Raw genomic sequence first — 20,679 nt, 5'->3', positions numbered from 1 at the left:
GCTGAGGTTCTTTTGCTCATACCCTCTCGTTCCCAGTTACAGAATTGTTACATCTCCCATAGACCATGTAAGTACTGGTGCTACACTGCCTTTGAGTAACTCTCCTACTACAAGACTCCAGTGAAGCTTGAACACATCACAAGCTTAGCTTTTTTTTTTGCTTTAAAAAATAAAAGAAAAATGATGGCAGGTTTTTGTTCTAGTGGAACAGTGACGTTTCCTCTCCAGCTTTGGTAAGCATAACATGGTCTTCTGCCCACATAAATCTGTGTTGTCAGCAGAGGAGCTCATTGAAAATACAAATACGGAGCACAACATCCACTCAAATTATATGGCTTCCAAATTGTCTAGAAGCAATTATTTCTGGCAAATATCAGATAGACAATAACCAGTGGCAACAATGTAGTTACATTAAGACAAAGTACAACATAAAGAGGATGAACAGAGTGTATGAGGTGGTATAATTGAGCAGCATGAATAAAGGTGATAGAAATGGAATTTAATAAGTTAAAAGGGCGTGAGTTAGCATGCGTAGGAGTAACTGATTGCCCTTTCCAATATTCAGGAGTGATTTTCTTTTTTAATTGGATCATACTTCTTCATTGCCGAATTGGATGCTTCTTTTTGCCCTCCTCAAGCACAAAATGTTTAAAACAAGTTTTAAAATATGTAATAACATAAAATTGAGAGAGAAGAGTAATCATCAGAAAACTTTTAGTGCAAAAGTGTTGACTTGATTCTGATCCTAGAAAGCTTTATAATGCTTTACACTCCTGCCAAAGGAGATATGGGGTAATAGTTTCCAAGACAGTAAAGTGATTAAGTTTTGGTAGACATGCTGATTTTGCACTTGTCTACTTATGTCCATCAAGGCAATTTTTTTTTCCTTCTCTCTCCTTTCTCAAACCAATATATTGATCTTAATGCCACATATTAAGATGAGTGTTCCAATGCACGTGTGAAGTTTTTCTTATAAGGAGACTGCTTTGGTACACCAGCAGTAAAGTGATTTCAGTGACTGAAACAAAGTATGCACTACAAGAACTATGTTAGTATGAGAATGACAGAATAGTTGAACAGTGAAATCTATCCTGTGTATCTATGATATAAAGTGCTTAGGTCTAATTTTCAAAAGTGACCCACTACTGTGAAACCTAAATCATTCATGTGCTTTTGAAAATATTCAGCATTAGCCTACACATTAATGCCAGGCTAAACAGGCTGAGTGTGGATCATTTTTCCAGAAGCAGTATGACTTCAAAAATAGTTGGGGGGGGGGAAGAAAAGTTTGCTTAATTAGCTCTTACACTTTATTTTTTCCAAAAAGCAACTGCAAGAACGGGATGAGAGCTGTGGGAAGTATCTAATCTACTGCTCTGCCATGCACCTCACATAGGCAAAACAAAAACTGTACTTCTCACTCAAAGAAAAAAGTTTTCCAGAAAAGAACTCAAATTACTTAAAAAAAAAAATCAAACCCACAGAAAACCCCAAATCAAACCCCTTCTATCCCTATGGCACTGCTTGGAAACATGTAAATACTTAACACTATTTTTTGAAGTTGTACCCAAATACAGTGCCTCTGAAGGTTTATCCCATGATGCTACAATTGCTTTTTGTGACATGGGTAAAAAAATGTCTGTCTAATCTTTTAAACAAAATGTCCATCTTCTTCCTTATGACAAGTGGTCTTGTGAAAGTCCATATAACCACAAAGCATAAAAGCATCATCTGTTCTCTTAGAGATTATGAAATATTGATGTGCCCACAACAGTCATCCAGACGTAGTCTTCAGGCTTTGCTGAATTCATAACCCTAAGCCCTTCTGATTTTAGGAGGCACTGACATAATTTGGGGCCTCAGACCATTCAAGCCTAACAAAGATTGTCAAAGGTACCTTTGCTTCTCTGCCCATGGGTGAACCAGCTTTGCTTGCAGATGAACCACTTACTGCACTGCACAGTCCCTGATTCCTTCATTGAGACATTTACTGGCAAAAGACAGCCAAGTTCCAGGAACTAAGAATGCATGGGACTTGGAGAAAAAGGATTCTGAGCTCTGAAGCTTTCAGATAGTTGTGTTGACCTAGGTGTCCAGCACTGCTGGCCAACATGAGACATAAAGAATTACAAGCCACTTCTGGAAGTGTTAAACCTTGAACTTTTGCTTCAGTCTCTTGATCTGCAAAGTGCAGACACCAGTGATTTACTTCAGAGGGCAACTAATATGTTTTTTCTTCTTCAAATCATACTTATGTGGAAACTCTCTAAATTCTGAGACAGGTTTTTAAATGAACAAACCTGAATACAAAAGATGTCCCTCTTAAATTACATTATTTCCTATGAATTGAGTCAGAGAGAAAAAAATCTACACAAACTCCTTGTGACTCAGAAAAAATGATTCCATGCTGCAAGCCAGTCCCTCCACTTCAGACAACCTATTTCCCAACACCAATTCTGAAGAATTTAAGATTTGCATGCAAAAATTCACCATGTGTTTCACAAGTCTGGTTTATAAGAATCCTTGTGCTTTACAGACTTTTTTCCAAGCAGTGGTAGTTAGATCTGGACCTCAAGCCAAGCAGCAGATGTCGGAATTTCCATGCGGAAGGCAGCTGCCAATGACCCAGAGGATCCCCTCTTACTAATGAGATGCTGCTGCCATACACTTAGAGAGTCTGCTAAGTGAGAAGAAATTGCAGTGCATGTTACATTCATGTAATTTTAGGACAAATCTATGCAGGTGGTTTCCTCAGGGGGGAAAAGTGTACTGCGTTTTGGAAGGGGAAGGAAGCAAAGAATATTTCTTTATGGATGACAAAACACTGCAAGTGCAATATTGGTAACTCACCTACTGGTATTTAAGATGCCTCAGGGGCAAAACTTGGACAGGACCCAGAGATTTGACTTCTAAACCTCTGCACTAAACTTATGTAAGAGCATAATCCTGTAATGTGCTATTTATGGTTAACTTAGGCAATCTTATCTAAAAGGCCTCATGAGAAAAGTTACGCTCTGATACATATGGATGCGATAACATCTATTCTAGGCTAATCAACAGGCATTTGTACGATTAAAAAATGCCCAGTGAAGATTGCAGCTGTATTAGCTACAGACCCCAGTAGGCTTTTTAAAGCCACACCAGCACCAAAGAAGCCATTTTCAATTAATATGTCCCTAGTTGGGACCGTAAAGACTAATAGAGGATGTCTGTCAGGTCAAGTTGATGGCTCGCCTGCTTCACACTGCACTAGTCTTTTGTTGTCTAGATCAAATATTTGTTAGCCTGCACCAGGCTCCCTGGCCCTGTTCTGGTGCAAATTAAACACTTCTCTTAAAAAAAAAAACATAAATGGATTATTAGATAGTCTACACTGGGATCAAGATCGTATATAGATATTAATATGTGTTAGATTTAATTCCCTCAGCTTCCTCTAGTTCTCCAAGAGCACTAGCCAAGAGACCTGAGCAGGAGTAGTAAAACTTCCCCATGTCTTGGGGAACACGTGTTGTTCTCCAATATGCAAGAACTACAAGCACAGTTAAGCTCAGCCTATGTCAGGACAACTCTCAGAACCTGTCTCAGCATCAACAGCATCTCACCCAAAACACTTCTCTTCATAGATGTTTGAGTATCTTTCCCTTACCAGACAGTGGGCACATAACCAGAAAGCACTAAAAGGCTTAGATCAGAGAAGGACTAGGAAAGAACAAAACCTTAATTTACAGCCAGGAATTAGGTGGGTTCCAGTGCAGACTGAAGAGCACAGAGAGAACAGGCTTCATGAGACAAATCTGTCCAAAAGCAGAGCTGTGTCCCGCATGGACTGAAGGTAGTGCATGGTACTTGACTGTCTGAATGAAACAACCCACTGCAGTAATGCCTAACAGAGGTGTCATGAATGGATGTTAGCTCTGTATGAGAGGGGAAGGTTCTTAGTTGCCTAACAGACAACATTTGCTTTTCTGTTTTTCTACTCACCCTTTGATGCCCAAAGTGACCCCAAGCTGAGGACAAGCCAAGGCCTTACAGACAGACTAGTAAGCACAGTTTTTTGTGAGACAAAATAGCAGTGCTGTCAATTGCCTCAGTATTTTCTGCTTTTATCAGTGCTTCAGCTCCTCCCACAGAGACTATCAGCTTTCATTAAAAAAGTTTCTACCCTTTATGGCTGTGGGGAAAAGCCTGCAACTATGATTCTAATATAACCTAGTGGGTCAGAAAACAAGCCAAAGAACAGGAACCTCACACTTCTGTTCCTAGCAAATAAATCATGACTTTTAAGCTGATCTCATAGTTTATGGTAACTTGACTCAAGGCTTTTGAATGACTAAGGTTAGAAGTACTTTAACTTATCAAACTAGCAAGTTCCTCAAATAAAAATAAACAAAGTGCTTTCTTACAGCTATTCTGAAGAAGATTAACTCCTTTTCCACTAACTACATCTCTCTTTACTATAAAAAGGAAACAATGACAATTTTTAACTAACCCTTTCTCCAGAAGGCAAACAGGTCCCAGCTAATACAAACTCTCAAGGCAAAGGATATAATCTTCCCACATTGACATGTCCATATTCCACCTCCACAATGGAATTATCAGACTTAGTTACTCATATCTTTGTTGTAATTGGATGATGTAATTTGTTGAAAATGTATGATGGACTACCAAAGGCTACTTGAGGACTTCCTCAGAGGCATTACAAATAATTTAAGCAAAGAAGACTAACAGAAAACATGACTGTGTCACTGCCCTATGTCCTGTTGCTTCTAAATTGCTCCCAGTGCTCTTGAGCTAAACACTACATGCAAAGAAGAAAACGCAGTTTTAACGAAAAAGTCCCTCTCCCTCCAAAATCAACACACGTGACCATACAGCATTTCCATCAAGGTCAAGAATTTATAACACCAACAATGCCCTATGACCTCACAATTATTCAAAGGATCTTTTGCTTGAAATCACAAAAATCTTGGATCTTCTCCTTTCATTGTTTACAAAGGTTGCACAATCAGATTGACATACCATGAGACTTCTATTCCCCTTCAGCTCTGGTTTGGTCATCCTTTGATTAATATCACGTTTATCACGAATGCATTAATTTAAAAAAAAGGCTTCCCACACACACCAAAAATAATCTGCATCACTCTCCATCTCCAAAATTGTTACACAAATGACTCCTGCCCCGTGCCACACCACAGACAAAAGAAAAACAATGTTGTTACTTACTAGGAACTCCAGACACCAGCCGTAATGGACGTAATACTCGGAAAGCCCGCAGTGCTTTAACATCGAATCCGGCACCTTTTCCTCCTATTGAATTCCCCCCATCTGCTTTGGTTGCTTGTTCTAAAATTGCACTAAAAAGCCTGCAAAAAGAAAAAGGAAACAATCTGTAGGCAGACAGCAAGGCTTGGGCTAAACAGGAACAGAGATCATCATCATCATATCACCCAAACTCTCTCACAGACCTGTGAAGAGTATCACACATCTCAGTCGACATTCACATATGGTAGAGGAGAGACAGACTCTTCCCATATGCAACAGCCTATTGGTGATGTCTATACCATTTCCAAAACACTTGTTTCTGGAGCAGACATAAACATGACATGCTCCTCCTTCAGCCTAATGGCTCCTTGCAGCTAGCCATAGGCTACCAATACTTTGCTATCTTTATTAACCAACAGTTCACCTTGGGGAAAAAGAATCATCACCCATAATGAATCCAATCATTAATAATCTGTCACCCAGTTGGTGTGAAACTCAGGGATCCTTCAAGATGCAAATTTTTAGATAAGGGAGTATGTTCACATTGTGTGCTTGAGTATCCATTTGTAAATCCCCTGATGCACCAGCTAGGCAAAGTGAAAAACTGTAGGAGTGTTATTATTGGAATGCTTTATTATGTTAGCAAGCAAGGCAGAAAAGACAATGTTGTTGTGTGAAAAAGCTGAAGGCTCAACCTATCTGTTAATAAGAACTTGATTTAAGAAATTAGCTTTCAGGAAGCAGCTTCCATTTTTCTGGTAAAACATTAGTACCTTTGGGGGAGGACAGATTCCTCATGAATTTGCTAATGATATTGCTTTCAGCCTTGAAACCACCAGCTTGGACCCAGCCAAATTCAGCAGAGGTTAAAAGCTGTTCCAGTATAAATGGATGTTTGGCACTCTGTAGAAAATGCTTGCCTGGGAGTAGCAGAGCCCCCTTGGCCCGTAGGTTGCCATGGAGGTTCCACAGACAACTTTATAGAAGCTGCCTGGAATGCCAGGAACAGCCTATTTGGAGTGGCCTGGATTCAGCACTGGCTAGTTTCTCCTCAGACTTCAGCCTGCAGTGCCTCTGTCAGGATCTCATCCATAGGTCCTGACTGGCATATTCCACAGAGAGCTCCCAGACCTCATCAAGCAGAGGCTGAGCTGGACAATTGCTTAACAAGGAGCTCCAACACCTGCAGCCTGTGTTAAATCTTACAGATAGGGCCACAAACATAGGGAGCTTGCCCTGGATAGGAAAAGCAGGATTCATTTACTGAAGCATCTAAGTCAACATTTCCCCAGCTCTAAATCCAACAAACAATGTGGATTAGAGGAGTGCAAACGTGAAATTCATTTCTTAAGCAGGTGGGTTTTTTTTTTTAATTTTCATATTAAGAGTCTTATAAAACTTGTCAACGATGACTGAGGAACTCCTAACTGGATCTATTCAAAGCCTCAACTTCAAGCACTGCAGAAAGATTTATCAACTAGGTAACAAGCGTGGGAAAAACTGTGTGTGGGGAGGTTGGATGCTGAGTTTGTAGGTGTTGCAGACTGAGAAGCAGGATGCAGAGAAGACAAAAACAGAGCCTATGAGAAATACTGCATTAACTAAAGATATCACAGAGAGAGATAAACAAGGGCTGATGCAAAGAACATGTATTAGTGGAACGTATGTATTTCTTGAGCTGTGTACACAGATTATACAGTTGCAATTTTCTGCTGGTCCCCATAATAGAAACACTGTAGGTCAAATTCGGCCTAATGTATTTTCAGTAAGCTAGTGATTAAGCTCTAGCAATGTGCTCCATTTCGTATTCAAACGTTTCTATCTTCCTAGTCAACAGAATTCCCATACTAGATGATGAGTGACATATCTATACAACAGTCCCAGTCTCCTGGGATCCTCTGGAGGAAAAAGAAGTTACTGCAAAAAGGCTTCTAACGCTGTTTTATATCTCCAAGACTAGAAATCTCAAGGAACTCTGAGTCAGGAATTGTGCAAAACTGAGGTCCCATTCTCCTGGTCCTCATTTTCACTGGCTCCATGTTTTACCGAAGAGCAGCTCTTGGCATCGGGCTCCAAGGCCGTTTCTACTGCCACTCCTACAGTGAGCAAACCACAGACTGCTCCAGAAATCTGCACCCTGAGCAAGCTGTTCATGTCCTAAATTAGTTCAGGAGGAGCAGAAACAAAACCAGTAGGACAGCTCACTCCTCTGGAGCTAGAACCTCCCTTCCCAGAGTGCAGAGTTCCCTATTTGTGTTGACGTGCTAAAACATGCTATTTTGAGATACCCACAGTCATCTGCCTACTATGCTTCAGGAATAACTTGCAGTAATTCCTGCTGCTCCTCATTAAAAACCCTACATTTAAACCTGAATTTCTAATCCTGCTTAAATGCATTTACTCCATAGTTAATATCTCCCCTGCTTTTTACCAATGCATTGCAACTGTTTATTTCTCTCATTTATTTCGCTCTCTTTGCCTTTTGTATTGGGGTTGAGACTGTGTTCAGTGTGGCCTGCTGAATGTCTACCCCACTCTTCAAGTTTATAGTACATCTTGCCAATCCTGCTTCATTGTCCTCACCACCTCCTTCAGCCAGGGTGTTGGCAGATATCTATGATTCAGAGGCTACAACTACCTAATGCTCTTAGTTTTTCAGCTAGCTGTTTTCTGACACTAAAACAGCTGGATGGATGTTAGGCTACTGATAGAAATTATGAGGCCAGAGCCCTTCTATCCTATATTTAAATGGGAAATTCTGCCCTTTGATGAAAACCTTTGGGAAAAGCTTCCAGTAGGCACGTGGAGCAAGGTGCAGTTCTTTCCTTCTCTTCTCAGGAGGTTAGTTAGCTGAAATGCATGCTTCAAGCACAGTGTGAGAGAACACTGTGCTGACAGAGAAATCAAAGTTTGGATGGCACAAAAATGCAAGAGGGCTACTCTCTTGTGGCCACTGAAAATCTCACCATGCAAAATAAATAATAATAATAAAAAGAATAAAGAAATCAGCCTTATTTCCTTCCACCTAACTACTTTCTGCCAGCCTAAATTCATGCCCCATTTTCATTTGGATATAGTACTTTCCCTTGATGAAACACAATTAACAGCATCTTGATTTCTGAATTTCACTTGTGACAGGATTACACCTTAACTAAATTCATCTGACAGACATGAATTATAACAGCAGAAAAACAAATTTCTATCAACACCTTTTTTTTTGCATTTATTTGTGAAGTATGAAGCTAGCTTCACTGTTTTTCTTTCTTATATTTTGCTGTTTCTCTTTTGACATTTGAAATATCAAGAAGGTTTTCACTTTGCAGGATGACCCCAACAGCAGCATGATAAGGCTGTAACCTGCTCTTCATCTCTTCCTCTGTGGGGAGTGCACCGTGATTTTTACAGCATTAAAAAAAAAAGAGCTTGTCAAGAGCCTCCAGAATATAAAAAGAAAACAGAGGGCTTGGTATTTCTAAGTCTAAAAATCAGCAGAAAAACATAGCTGAAAGAATTCTCTCAGATGCAAAAAAATAGTAAAATACAAAGATTTTTTTTTTCACAGTGTTTTACAGATCACCTGTGATTTCTGAGTGTGAAAGGGTTTGGATCTGCCCTTTAGAAACTCCACACAGGTCTTCAGAAAGACAGATACTGTGACCACATTTTCCAGTCTGCTCTGGTTTCAGATCCTCCCCAACTACACCTTCACTGCTTACCTTCCCAAGTAAGACTGTCTTTCAAATTACACCATCTCTTTTTCTGGCAGATGCTACAGGTCCCTGGAGAATGACTGTGCCTGGCAGACAAACCACAGCACTGCCAGGAAAGACAGATATTTTTCTACCCCAGCATTGTCAAGTTGGTCTTCTCTCAAGAGAAATTTCCTCCAAGAGCCTAATATTAAAGGACATCACTGTGAAATCTGAAAGTTTTAATGTTTTCCAAAAGAGGAACAGCAAAAATGAAGGAGGCAGGAGACAATTTGGCTAACCATTCGTGTCTATGGGTTGTGCCTTATTAGGCAGCTTAGAGGTGTGGTCTCTACTCTTAGCTAATAATGTTACTAGAGCCTCTGATTGATACCCTCACACAGACATTTTTCTTCAAAGCAGCATTTAACAGTGCTGCTATAGCAAGGTCATAGGCTATTTAAAGATAAGCTAGAATCAAGCCTTAAAAGACATTAATTGATGAATAAGCAGATCTCCCACACTTCAAGAATGATAAGCTGCTACAAGCCTCCAGGTCTAAAGTGCATCCTTTCACCAGAAAATATAGCAGTTGTGTTCAGTGCTCCCCTCTGCTGCTGTTGCATATTCCTGTGGCCTTGTAAGAACCACTGACTCTGAAATCCCTTTGGATACCAGAGGACCTATCTTCGGAAGGCAGGGGACAGTATACAGGCACATTGTTATAAACTTTTTTACAGAAACTGTGACTCCCCTGCAAAATTTATACCTGGTCCTGCAAATGTCCATTTTCCTCTTACTTTACCGTAAAGTAAACTTGTTTGTTTTAAGGTAAAGGAAGCCCGTTGTGCAATATTATCTCTTTAAGTTACATGTGGTAAACAGTGCAGAGGTGGATTTAAAAGATCTAAAACCTGTCTTTTTTTTTTTTCTCCTTTAACTTCCAACAGCACTTGAAGAAGTACTTCCCACCAAGCCTTTCTATGTTTTGTAGCAAGGATAGTCATCATCGAAAAAGAAGATGATTCCTAATGCAGTTGGCAGTTACTACAGTTCTGGGACTTGATGCTTCCAGTATTAGTCACACACCATTCTTTGCCCCACATACCAAATAAATCCCTCTGCCCAGTGCTGCAGCTGTGTACAGATCACTCAGGTTTCTCAAATAGCTCCATCAATAGGCAGAAAAAAGCACCACAAAGAAATACTGTTATCAGCACTTGCTCTCTTCCTCCTCTCTCTTCAAAATTTATTTTAAACATTTTCCATGGGGCTTCCTCCCTGGCAAAATATTCAAATACACTGAAGTTTAAACATAATGTCATTGAGGGATTTCAGACAGCCCCTAGGTAAAGAAGACAGGGCAGAACAGGAACAGATGGTAGATTTTGCAGAGGGGTTGTGGAGAGGAAAAGCAGTGCACCAGCCTAGGCTGTGGTACTGAACGAGTGAGTTTAAACAGATAAACATCAAAGGAACCCATCTGGCCTTGAAGTGGAATCTGTCACTTGAGATTGTTACTATTTAACAGAGACCTTGAGGTCTTGGCCATGTTTATTATACTCCTGTAATCCCTCCCCAGTTACATTTTTTGTTCCCCCTCTAGTGGGGAACTGAGAGCTGCTGGAGGCAAAAGCAGATAGAAGACCTGAGAGCTGCAGCTTCTGTCGCTGGCAACAGAATTAATTTCAGCCTGAATATCATCTTGCTGATTAACTGCCCTAGTAGGAAAATTGAAAAGGACTGTACTTAAACTAGATATGATGTTGCTCTGTGATTTCTGGAGCCCTGCTCTCTCGCATTCCAGTGGAAGAAGAGGAGGTAATGTGTCCTCTCTTTAAAAATGTCTCTTTCTCATAAAAATGAAAACAGAAAAATCACATTCACAGGACTCTTTTTTCTCCAATCTTTCTTCAACTAAAGCAGCAATTTCCAAGCAGGTGGGATATCTGAGAGCATTCAAAGGCAGAACCATCTATGGAACTGGCCATCAATACCAGAGGAGGGGTTGGGGATTTTCCAGTTTTCAGTTACTAATATGTTATTGGATCCTCTCTCTGCGAGCAGGAACAAAGGAGAAAGACAACGGACATTGCTGTAAGGAGAAGCATTATGTCCACGTGGAGGCAGAGAGGTCTTGAGACTAAGAATAGGTTTCAGCCTGTTCTCCCTCCCCCTCACTGGGAATTCTCCTTTCACCCACTTTCCCCCGTGATGATGGAAAGTGGGAGGGATTGGGTAGCACACAGCAGTTTGCTGATGAAATATTTTGGGGCCAGCAAAAAATTGGTCAGGAAGATAGATGGTTTGGGGAAGAAATTATGAAGAGGTTTTGATGACTAGGAGTGTCCCTTTTGACATTCTCCCTAGGAGCTGATGCAGAGTTTCCTTGGTAAAGAGGTGAAAAGACTACAAGATTTTGTGGGCGATGAAACTCTTTAACAATTGAGTGGTGGGAGGATGGGACAAATTACTCAGGCAAAGAAATACTTGTTCTCTTTGTCTTCAGCTGTAGTTTATATCCTTCACCTCTTCCCTCAAACAACCACAATTCAAATCCCCTGCTTATCTCTTACCCTTAGGTAGAAAAAGCAGAAGGTGTATTACTTCGCTTTTATTCAAATAAATTAAATGCCAAGCTTGAAAAACATGGAGAGGAATAACGGGATTAGAAAGGTTGCAGCTCAAAGTAGCAATTTGATCTACAATAGTAAAATTATTCTTTAGAAAGGTTAAAACATTAAAAGGGTCAAAATTAAAAGTGTTGAAATCACCAGCTGAACAGGGCAATTGAGCTGAGGAACTTAGTTTGTAGGAAAACCTGGGGTTTAAATCTTTCATCCGTCTTTCAGAATGAGAAACACCAGTAAAAGTTCACAAGATGGCAGAATTTATCTGTCATCCAACTCCTAATCTTAATTAAAGGATTACCTAGATATTATTTTTAATATTCACACAGATTTAAAAACAAAGGGATTTTCTTTTACTTAAGGTTATGCAGGCGTTTGACTTTGTCCAACAGCTTGCACTGCTTCTTCTTTTTATCCCTGTTCCCAAAGAGCAGTTTAATTTCTATGTCTTGCAAACCATTTAAATGGTGGTTGTAGGAGGAACATGATGGACAGCAACCTCTAACATCACTCATATGTAATGCACCAAGATTCCCCCACCCTTAAGCTCCCAAATATTGCCAGTATCCCCATGTGTACAGTGCCTTCAAAAACGAACTGTTGGTACTCACCCTACTACCACAATTATAAAATCTAGTAAATTCCAGCCATTGCGGAGGTAAGCGTTGGGGTGAAAGAGAAGTCCGTATGCTATTACTTTTAAAAATGCTTCCACTGTAAAAATTATGAGAAAGAGATATTCCACTCGTTCCTGGGGAAGATAAGAGAACAAGAGAGATAATGGTTAGTGTGAGTGACAAACCATGGACATGGATGTTTTCTTTAGTTGTAGTCCACCCAACTCATCGACTCGCCTCTTGGGTGCACCTAACGCTCTCTGGCTTGCTTGCCAGGGAGCTTTCCTATGTGCAGTCTTGCATAGTCTGCAGTCAGTCTCAGGGGCACTAAATTTTGGTTAGACTCTGGAACCTGCTGCCCTTGCCTTGGCAGGGACCGACCCCTGCACAGGCCTGTGCAAAGCAGAAGGGCAGTGTCCAAGCACTCAGCTCTCTCCAGCATACACGGCCAAATATTGCCAGCCAGCAGAATGAACTGCATCCAGTCCTCTTCTACCTCTGGAGAAGAAACATTGCTGGATGTAATACTGGGGAGAGAGATGAGGAAAAAAATAAGAAAAGCCCACCTGAGACTAATGCTTGTGTCAGACTGAGCCTTCTTTGGGATTCCCTTTTCTGTTGCTGGGGAATAAGTAGGCTGAACACTGGTGGTAAGTGATTTACAGATCAGGCTGACTAACACTAGAGGCTTTTAGTCATACTGTTATAAATGTACGTGTCCCTGTGAAATACAGGCTGCAATTAAGCATATCCAAAGTCACTTCCAGTTACAGTGCAGCCTGATTCAGGACAAGCAATCAAGCTTTTGGGGCAGTACAGAGGCTCACCATCTCTCATCCCTGGGGCTTTTAGCCCCAGTGTGGAATAAGGATAGCAGTGTTGCAGAAATGGTAGGGACCTCCACCTAAGTAGGAGGGAAACTGCAGCATTAGGTAATCACTACAGAAGTGCTGCGTGGCAAGCTGCGTGGGAGATAAGTACATGAAAACTAGATAACAGCAAAAGGAGACTAGGTCCCTGAGAGGTTAAACTACAAAGTCATTAAAAGTTCACACTGAAGAAACAAAATCTGAGATAAATACAAATTAAAACATCCTAGGCATTCCTGTCATACCTTGAAAAATACCCAGCAAGACAGTCAGACAGGTCGCTATATTTATCTTTTCAGCTCCAAATTTGATCTACCCTGTTCCTCTGTCCAACTGAATACATGTATGACACTTTCATATTATACAGCAATAAAAAATGTGCAGGATTACAAAAAAAATCATTCCACCTTTTGACAGTGCCCATTTGAATATTTTGCATTCAGCTCCAGATAATTAACAACTCACTAGAAACCTGAAGATCAAAAAAACAATTGCCAGTTCATCTGTATGTTTACATTAATGTGATATTTTACATGACTGAGAAATTCCATCTGACAGTAGCAGGCATATATTTGTGCTTTAGAATATTGCTGATTTCCCTCAGATGATGCTTTCACAATGCCTGCAGTATCCCCCAGTGCTTTGCACAAGGAACACCCAAAAAAAGCGAAAGTATCATTCTGAAGTTATCTGATCTAGTAGTAAAGCTTTTGAACATGCCCACAGCACAGAATTTGTCCATTGTCCCAGATGGAGACACAGCAGTACACTACGGATTTCCCTTCCCTTGAACTCAGAGATGGAAACAACAGCATACAATACCAGCAACTACTGTGTCCCCTCTACAAATAGCGAGGGTGCTATTTTACTTAGCCCAGGAATAGGCACATAAGTGCTAACAACCAGGAATCTAACCATGGGCTTGACCACAGGAAAAAGCTCCATAATGGCTTGCACACTGCTAGAAGGGACTAATAGGGCAGTCCTTCACCTTCCACTCCTGCTAACATCTGAGCAAGTACCTCCTGATACACAAATCATGGCCAAACCGACCCAAATGATCGATCTCTATGCACACATTTGTAAAGAAGGACTAGCTGTCATGAAATCTCTTAAACCCTCGAAGTAGTATAAAATGACTTTATGATGGGAAGTCTGTGTGGTTTTTCTGACTGCTCTGCACCTTTGTGCTGCCTCTGTCGACATAGCCCAGGGTCTGACAGGACCCCACAGGCAGCTCACGGTAGCTCTGCCTGAGAGGTGATGCCCTACCTCTGCAAGGACAAAGTAAAACCTGTGTAGAGGTTGGAGAAAGATGGAAATGGACTCTGAGGGGGAAGAACCTGCCCTGAACTCAGTATGGGAGCATGGAGTGCTGTGCCTGGGATGGACATGGCCTCACTAGGGACTATTGAACACTTTTTAAGATGGAAACAAAGATTTCTCGTACAGCAACTCAACCCACTAATTAGACTCACTCACTCCCTGTTTCAGCTAAGGGCTTTCCACAGCTGTGGGCAAGCTCTCTTTCCCTCTCACAAAAAGGGCAAAACCACTCTTCAGTCTGCCTTTGAGGTGGCCCTGGGCAGTCAAGTTCATCCAGCATCCCACTGTGCAAACAGAAACACAAGCTCATGCAGGGGTGCTGTAGGCCCTAAAAAACAGCCTTCCCCTAAAACCTGTCAGTGGCCACAGCTGAGACGGTTACAGGGGGATGTCGAGGAGCCCACCCTCCCATTTAACAGCTCCAGGTCCAATTTGAAGCTGGTGGGCAGAACAGTTGAAGAGGAAGACCTAAAGCTGGTCCTGTGCCCAGCAGTTTAACAGCAAACACTGTCCTTGACCTCTGGGCACCCAGGGACAAAAGCTGCTGCCAGCTCTGTCTGGCTTTGTGCTGCTCCCACGGCCACAGCCCTGTGCAGGCCTGCCTGGCCAGGAGAGCCTTTCCACTCCATGAATTTCATTGGAATACCTGAACTAGTGCAATCGAAAGAGCCATGAAAGCAAATACTTGAGAAAATTCTGGAACGGTTTTTTTTTTTTCTTTTTAATTACTGCTTTTTAAATATTTAATACTGCACAGAGCAGACAGTATTTCAACAACTCACAGGTTCCACTTGGCTGGGATTGGGAGCCTTATACCTTTTTGTCTCTGAAGATGCCTATGGGACTACTGGCACCTCTTTTGTTATTGTAATCATGCTGCTTGTGGAACCATGTTATTGAGGTACTAATATAACAAAATATTACACACACATGCATATATACACATCTATACATAGATATATAAATATATACATATATAACTACAAGCTATTTGAATAAATTCCTTACAATGCTTCGATTAAGATGGAAAGATCCATAAAAAAATAAAATTCTATAAAAGCCTCTGAAATGAACATAAGATACAGAATGTTGAGCAGAGGAGAGGTTTTATGATCCTTTGCACTTAAATTAATGATTTCAGAGTCTAAAACTGAAGGAAAAATACTGCTGAGATTAAACAGTGCAGCTGCTCCAAGATCATTTCAGAAAGCTACTCCTGCTCAGACTCAAGAAGAATTTGAAAAGCCTACTAATTAATTTGTGTTCCCTTTTGTCCTCATGCTATAAAACTGAAAAGCCTTTATGAACACAGCATAACTCGGTAACGACATAGCATAACTGGGCTGTGGGTTTCAGTCCCAGTTCTGATGCCACCTTGCCCAGTGAGCCCACAGATATGACTCAACCATCCCCTGCCTCGGGTTGGAAATGACAGGACCACCTCTTGCCCTCAGCAGCCACAGAATAATGAATTTGCCTCTGCCAAATGGGCACTTCTGCCTGCTCATTTGAAGCTTTGCTCTGAGATTAGGTAGACCAGGACTCAGTGTCTCAATCTCCCAAGGGACACAGCACTGCAAAGTATCCATAATTCCAACTCTTCCAAGAAGCCGATTTAGTACAATTTTGAAAGCAACCAAAGGAGACAAGTATTGATGTTTCTCTTTGAGAGAGCTCCCTGCTGACAGGGAGGGAGGGAGCTGCCCACTACCATTATGAGAGGAGATAGCAACAGTATTGCCCCTTGAAACACAAATCCAAACCACAGCATCAAGAGAGGGAACTTTGGAGTTGTAGGAAAGAAGGAATAGTATTTTTTTATTGGTGCCTTAGAAATGGGAACCATTCTCACATGGCTGAAGCACATGAAGCATACTGCAGGTTGTAGAATTACAAAGCAGGAGCTTCCTGCTTGGGCAATAGTGATGCAAATGTTTTGAAAACCAAAGGAAAAAACCACAAACAAAATATGAGTGGAAGAAGAGGAAGGATAAAAGTTTTAGAAAACTGGCCAGTCCCTGGAGCACACATGGTCTGAGACTGGCTCTACCACTGTTTATTTGAGTTTGTTTGGGGGGGTTTTTGTAGATATAGGACATAAGCATCAGCTACCTTAGTTGATAGATTAGCCAGCACTAACATTGCCAAGAGACAAGCTGTACATCATCTCACTTTTAACAAAGAAACAAACATCAACTTACTGTTAAGGCTCTAAGATAGATTTCCAAAAGAGGATTACTGCATTAAGTATGAAAACCCCCTAATCCCATATGCCTTCCGAAGAAGTCATAGGTTTGTTTTTGTTTATAATTTTTAAATTGTAGCTAATGTCATCCTGGGTTCATGAAAGGAGTCTGAAAACAGGAAATCCAAGGAAATTATTGTAGGGTGCCATAAGGCTTTTCTCCTGTCAGAGAGTGAGTAGACCAGTGCTGTTTCTGAGAAATGGTCATCAGAATGATTCACTGTATCTTGATCCCAGCTCTCCAAACTCCATCCACCCAGCAGCACTGATAGGTCATAACATTTTCTTTGCAATAGCTACTCAAGGATCAAATCCCAATCAGGTTGTTGCATCTCATACACACCAGTCTAAAAAGTTTACAATCCAAAATTCAGTCAGTAGAGGTTTTCTCAGACTTTTCTGTCTGTCTCTACTTGCATTCTGCTCAGCTTATTACAAACCATGTTTCAAAAACTACAGCTTATATGTTTGAAGTAATGAGCCCCAAGCCCTGCACAACCAGAACCTTTATGAAGCTGCCTGTTTGACCTTAGACATCAGAGTCTGCATTATTATTCCCTAATGCCTCCTTAAACATAAGAGACTACATTTCTTCAGTAATGCAAATACTCAGATGTCCAAGTAAAACAGCAGTATTTTAAGGGCCTCTGTCATATAGGATGCTTTGGCATTATTTTTATAAATAGACTCTGAAAGATACAAATCAGAGGGGAAGCACTCAGACTTTTCTCTATTAGGGAAAACAATCTTTTCTGATGGGCAGTAAGGAGATTGAACTGCTGTGCTGGGAAAGATGGCCGAGAGACTAAACGAAAAAAAAATGTTCCATGTTTTTTGAATTACAGGTTATGATCACATCTGAGACAAGGTATCCTCACTGCGTGAATATGCTAACCTGGAGACTACTGTTGGCATTAATAGCTTTGACCTTCTGTGAGGGAGACCCATATGTGTGCACTCGAAGGATCAATTCAATAAAGCAGATGTTAAGACAGGTTTGTTGACAATGAGTTACTTCTGAATGTACTCAGTTACTCAAGAGACATTTTCAGCTAAGTATGCATGAAAACAAATACAAGCACATGAAGGAATAAAACTTAAAGGAGAGAATACATTTGAATTTTTTTTTTATTTCTACTTAAAATTACTGCCATTGCGGAAACAAGTGGCCATATCCATTTATTTGATAAAGAGAAAGGGATAAGATGGCATACTGATGAACATAACTCCATTTGCTGTCACTGCTGGTCCTAAAACACAGCATCCCTTCTTCTACATGTTCCCCAAAAAGAATATTCCCAAAAACCAAGCAAAAGAACACTACCTGACTTTACCTGACAAGGATTAAACAAGCCCAAAGAAGAAAGTGGGTGACAAGCATCTGACTAAACATTAACCCACCGTGTTGGTAAACAGAAGTCAGAAGAGCTTCTGAAAGGTTAGATTTCCAAATATGATCAGCGCTGCCTTCTCTGCACTCCAGCCAAAGGCAGTGTCAGGCTTTCCGATGAGCACAGTTAAATTCACAGCAAGCACTGCAGAAATACCACCTTTTAACTAACACCTGGTGAAATGGGAGATAACGCTTACATATAGCTGCTTTAAAGGTGTCCAACACTAGAAGCATAAATCAAAGACAGAATTCTCACTAATCTGAAATAAGTAATTATAAAACAGGAATAGAGTGCAAGCCAGCCTTTGGTACTTTATGATAATTCATAACAAGCCCACGATATATTTAAAGAACTTCCCCTGAAATGAACAGAAGAGAGGACATAAATAGTTTTGAATGATTACAGGCCTGATACAGCCGCCCTATATTCAAGGGTTTCTTGACAGATCAAGGAATACTTCATGCAGAGCTGTCTTCCAGAATCTAGACTGAGGTCCTTATTTTTCTTAGAGCACTTTGGCGAGGATCAAGTTGAATTTATTTATGCATTTAGTGGAACTACGTTCTGTGTCAGAGTCCAATTGTAATGCAAAGCCAAGGTACACAGGGGTCAATCCCCTGTGCTAGTTACCTTGTACAAACACACTTTGCTTCTCAGTGAGCCATATGTTCATATTCACTCAAATCAAAATACAGATGATGAATGCCATTGCTGTTCTGATTTATTATCAATTTCACCTACATCTTTTGCTAACATTAGGTGGGGAAACAAGCTCCAAATACACAGAATAATGTAATTATTGGGAATCCTACATTTCAGAAGGATGCCAATAACATTTGGATGACAATACAAGAGGAATATTATTTTGAAACCTTTATACTGAACAAAATTCTGTAGAGTTTGATTTAATTTTGAAGACAGCACTGCTGTGAATTCGAATTCAGACTAGACAACCTACAAAAGTCCCTGTTCAACCTATATTTTTTCTGAGACTGTATATGCATATTTTCTCATCCTAAATGCACCTCTACTCCTCAGAATAAACTAACAGACTTGATCTTTCCTTTCCATTGCACATCAATGCTTCTCAGTGGGATGCCTCATTCTCCACAATAGAGATGGTCAAGCATGTGCCTTTCTGGATACTTATAAAGGATTATGCGTCCATTCAAACTTAAAATTTGGACTCCAGTGCCAATTTAACAATGCATAACATATATAAGATTTTCTTTATGGTCTTTGGCTGGCAATGGCAAAAATCTCTTGGGTGTTGTTGCTCAAGATTTTTTATTTATTTTTTTTAAACTGAAATAGAACAATAGGATCCTGCCTATATATGAGTTAAATTCAGAGAATTTTGGGCTCAGTTTTTCTTGACCAAGAACTGAAGCTATCCAAACGTGCCATGTAAAAATATTCCAACCTGAATAGCTCTGAAGAGGTAAAAAAGGTTGTAATCTAGGGGTTTTTTTTTGTTTTGTCCCCTACTCTGATTAAATTGAAATGAACTGTCACTTTATATTCTGATCAGAGCAATAAGAGATTACCCTTCTAGGAGGAAGCAAAATTAGAGAAGGCAGCATACGGTTTATGACTGAGAGAGCCTCATTTAGGATCTCTGGATAGAAATTAAAAGCTGGCAAGGTGTTGTGTTGTTACCATGCTTAGGAATTAAATTCACCCCCTAGAAGAAAGCTTTTACTAGTTTCCTTTATGCAGTTTCAGAGGCAGTGAGGCAGCCCAGTGTCTTCTCCCAAGGTTAACAAAGCCATTAGAAACACCACAATCAATTGTCCATCTACCAAACACTGATTAACGACAGGATACCAGAAGCATCCATTTAAATCAGAGCAGCCCCAGTACAACAGCTGTATCTAATAGATCATCACAAGGCATATTGTGTCTCATTCAGCTCCCAAAATGACTCAAACAAGTTAGAAATTGGCTACTCACCATGCTCAGGTGTCTGACCTCAGTCATGTATGCAATGAGATATACAAGTCTATCAGCCATATAACATTTCAGTGCTCCATTTTATTAATTTGTTATTATTTTTGTTATTATTAGCACTAAAAAACATGCTAGTGTTAAATATTGAGTATTTTGTTGGCAGACAGAACAGTAAATATATATCCCACTTTAGGAGAGATTCTAGAGGAATAACTAATTAAGTATTGATTCATTAGGATAGTTTCTAAAAGGTCTTATCTACAATACATCTTCCAAGCAGGATATCAAGCACACTTACTTTTGGAAACAATCTACGTGACCTCAGCAATAACAGTTCTAATGATTTAATTGGTTTGCACCATCTAGGGGCTGAAGTCATAGGTCTGGACCTCTTATCATGATATCACTTTAATCTGACCATCACTGCACAATCAATGCTTTCAGTACATTATTTTTCTACTAGTCTCTAAGATTGTTAGCAGTAGTGTGAAGCTTAACAAAGGTGAATCTCAAGTATCTGACTGCTAAAGAGACGTAACCCTGCCCCCATCAGATTTATGAATTTCAAATCAATTACATAATTTCAGGAGCTGATGATTTTTTAACTGCTTGAAGTCAACATTTTGGCGACTGCAGTTTGTCTGCCTTGTAAACTCAGACTACTGTCATATGGACAGGCACACTGAGACACATTGAT

General features: G+C 40.3%; 1 protein-coding gene across 15 annotated transcripts in view; it reads right to left on the bottom strand.

Annotated features, from left to right (window-relative positions):
* The window catches only part of CACNA1C (calcium voltage-gated channel subunit alpha1 C), a 433,748-nt gene that overhangs the window by 189,183 nt on the left and 223,886 nt on the right, over nucleotides 1-20,679 (bottom strand). For all 15 annotated transcript variants that reach the window (XM_027680722.1, XM_027680736.1, XM_027680724.1 and 12 more), the window contains exons 4-5: nucleotides 12,193-12,332; nucleotides 5,224-5,363 (exon numbers count right to left, since the gene is read on the bottom strand). In XM_027680722.1, the coding sequence (XP_027536523.1) occupies nucleotides 5,224-5,363; nucleotides 12,193-12,332 (280 nt within the window). The remainder of the gene's footprint in view (nucleotides 1-5,223; nucleotides 5,364-12,192; nucleotides 12,333-20,679) is intronic.

This window comes from Neopelma chrysocephalum, unplaced genomic scaffold (genome assembly GCF_003984885.1).
Source record: "Neopelma chrysocephalum unplaced genomic scaffold, ASM398488v2 Primary Assembly neopelma1_59, whole genome shotgun sequence".
NCBI classification, from domain to species: domain Eukaryota; kingdom Metazoa; phylum Chordata; class Aves; order Passeriformes; family Pipridae; genus Neopelma; species Neopelma chrysocephalum.
The sequence above is the reverse complement of the archived record's forward strand: the minus strand, read 5'-3'. Positions and strand labels throughout refer to the sequence as shown.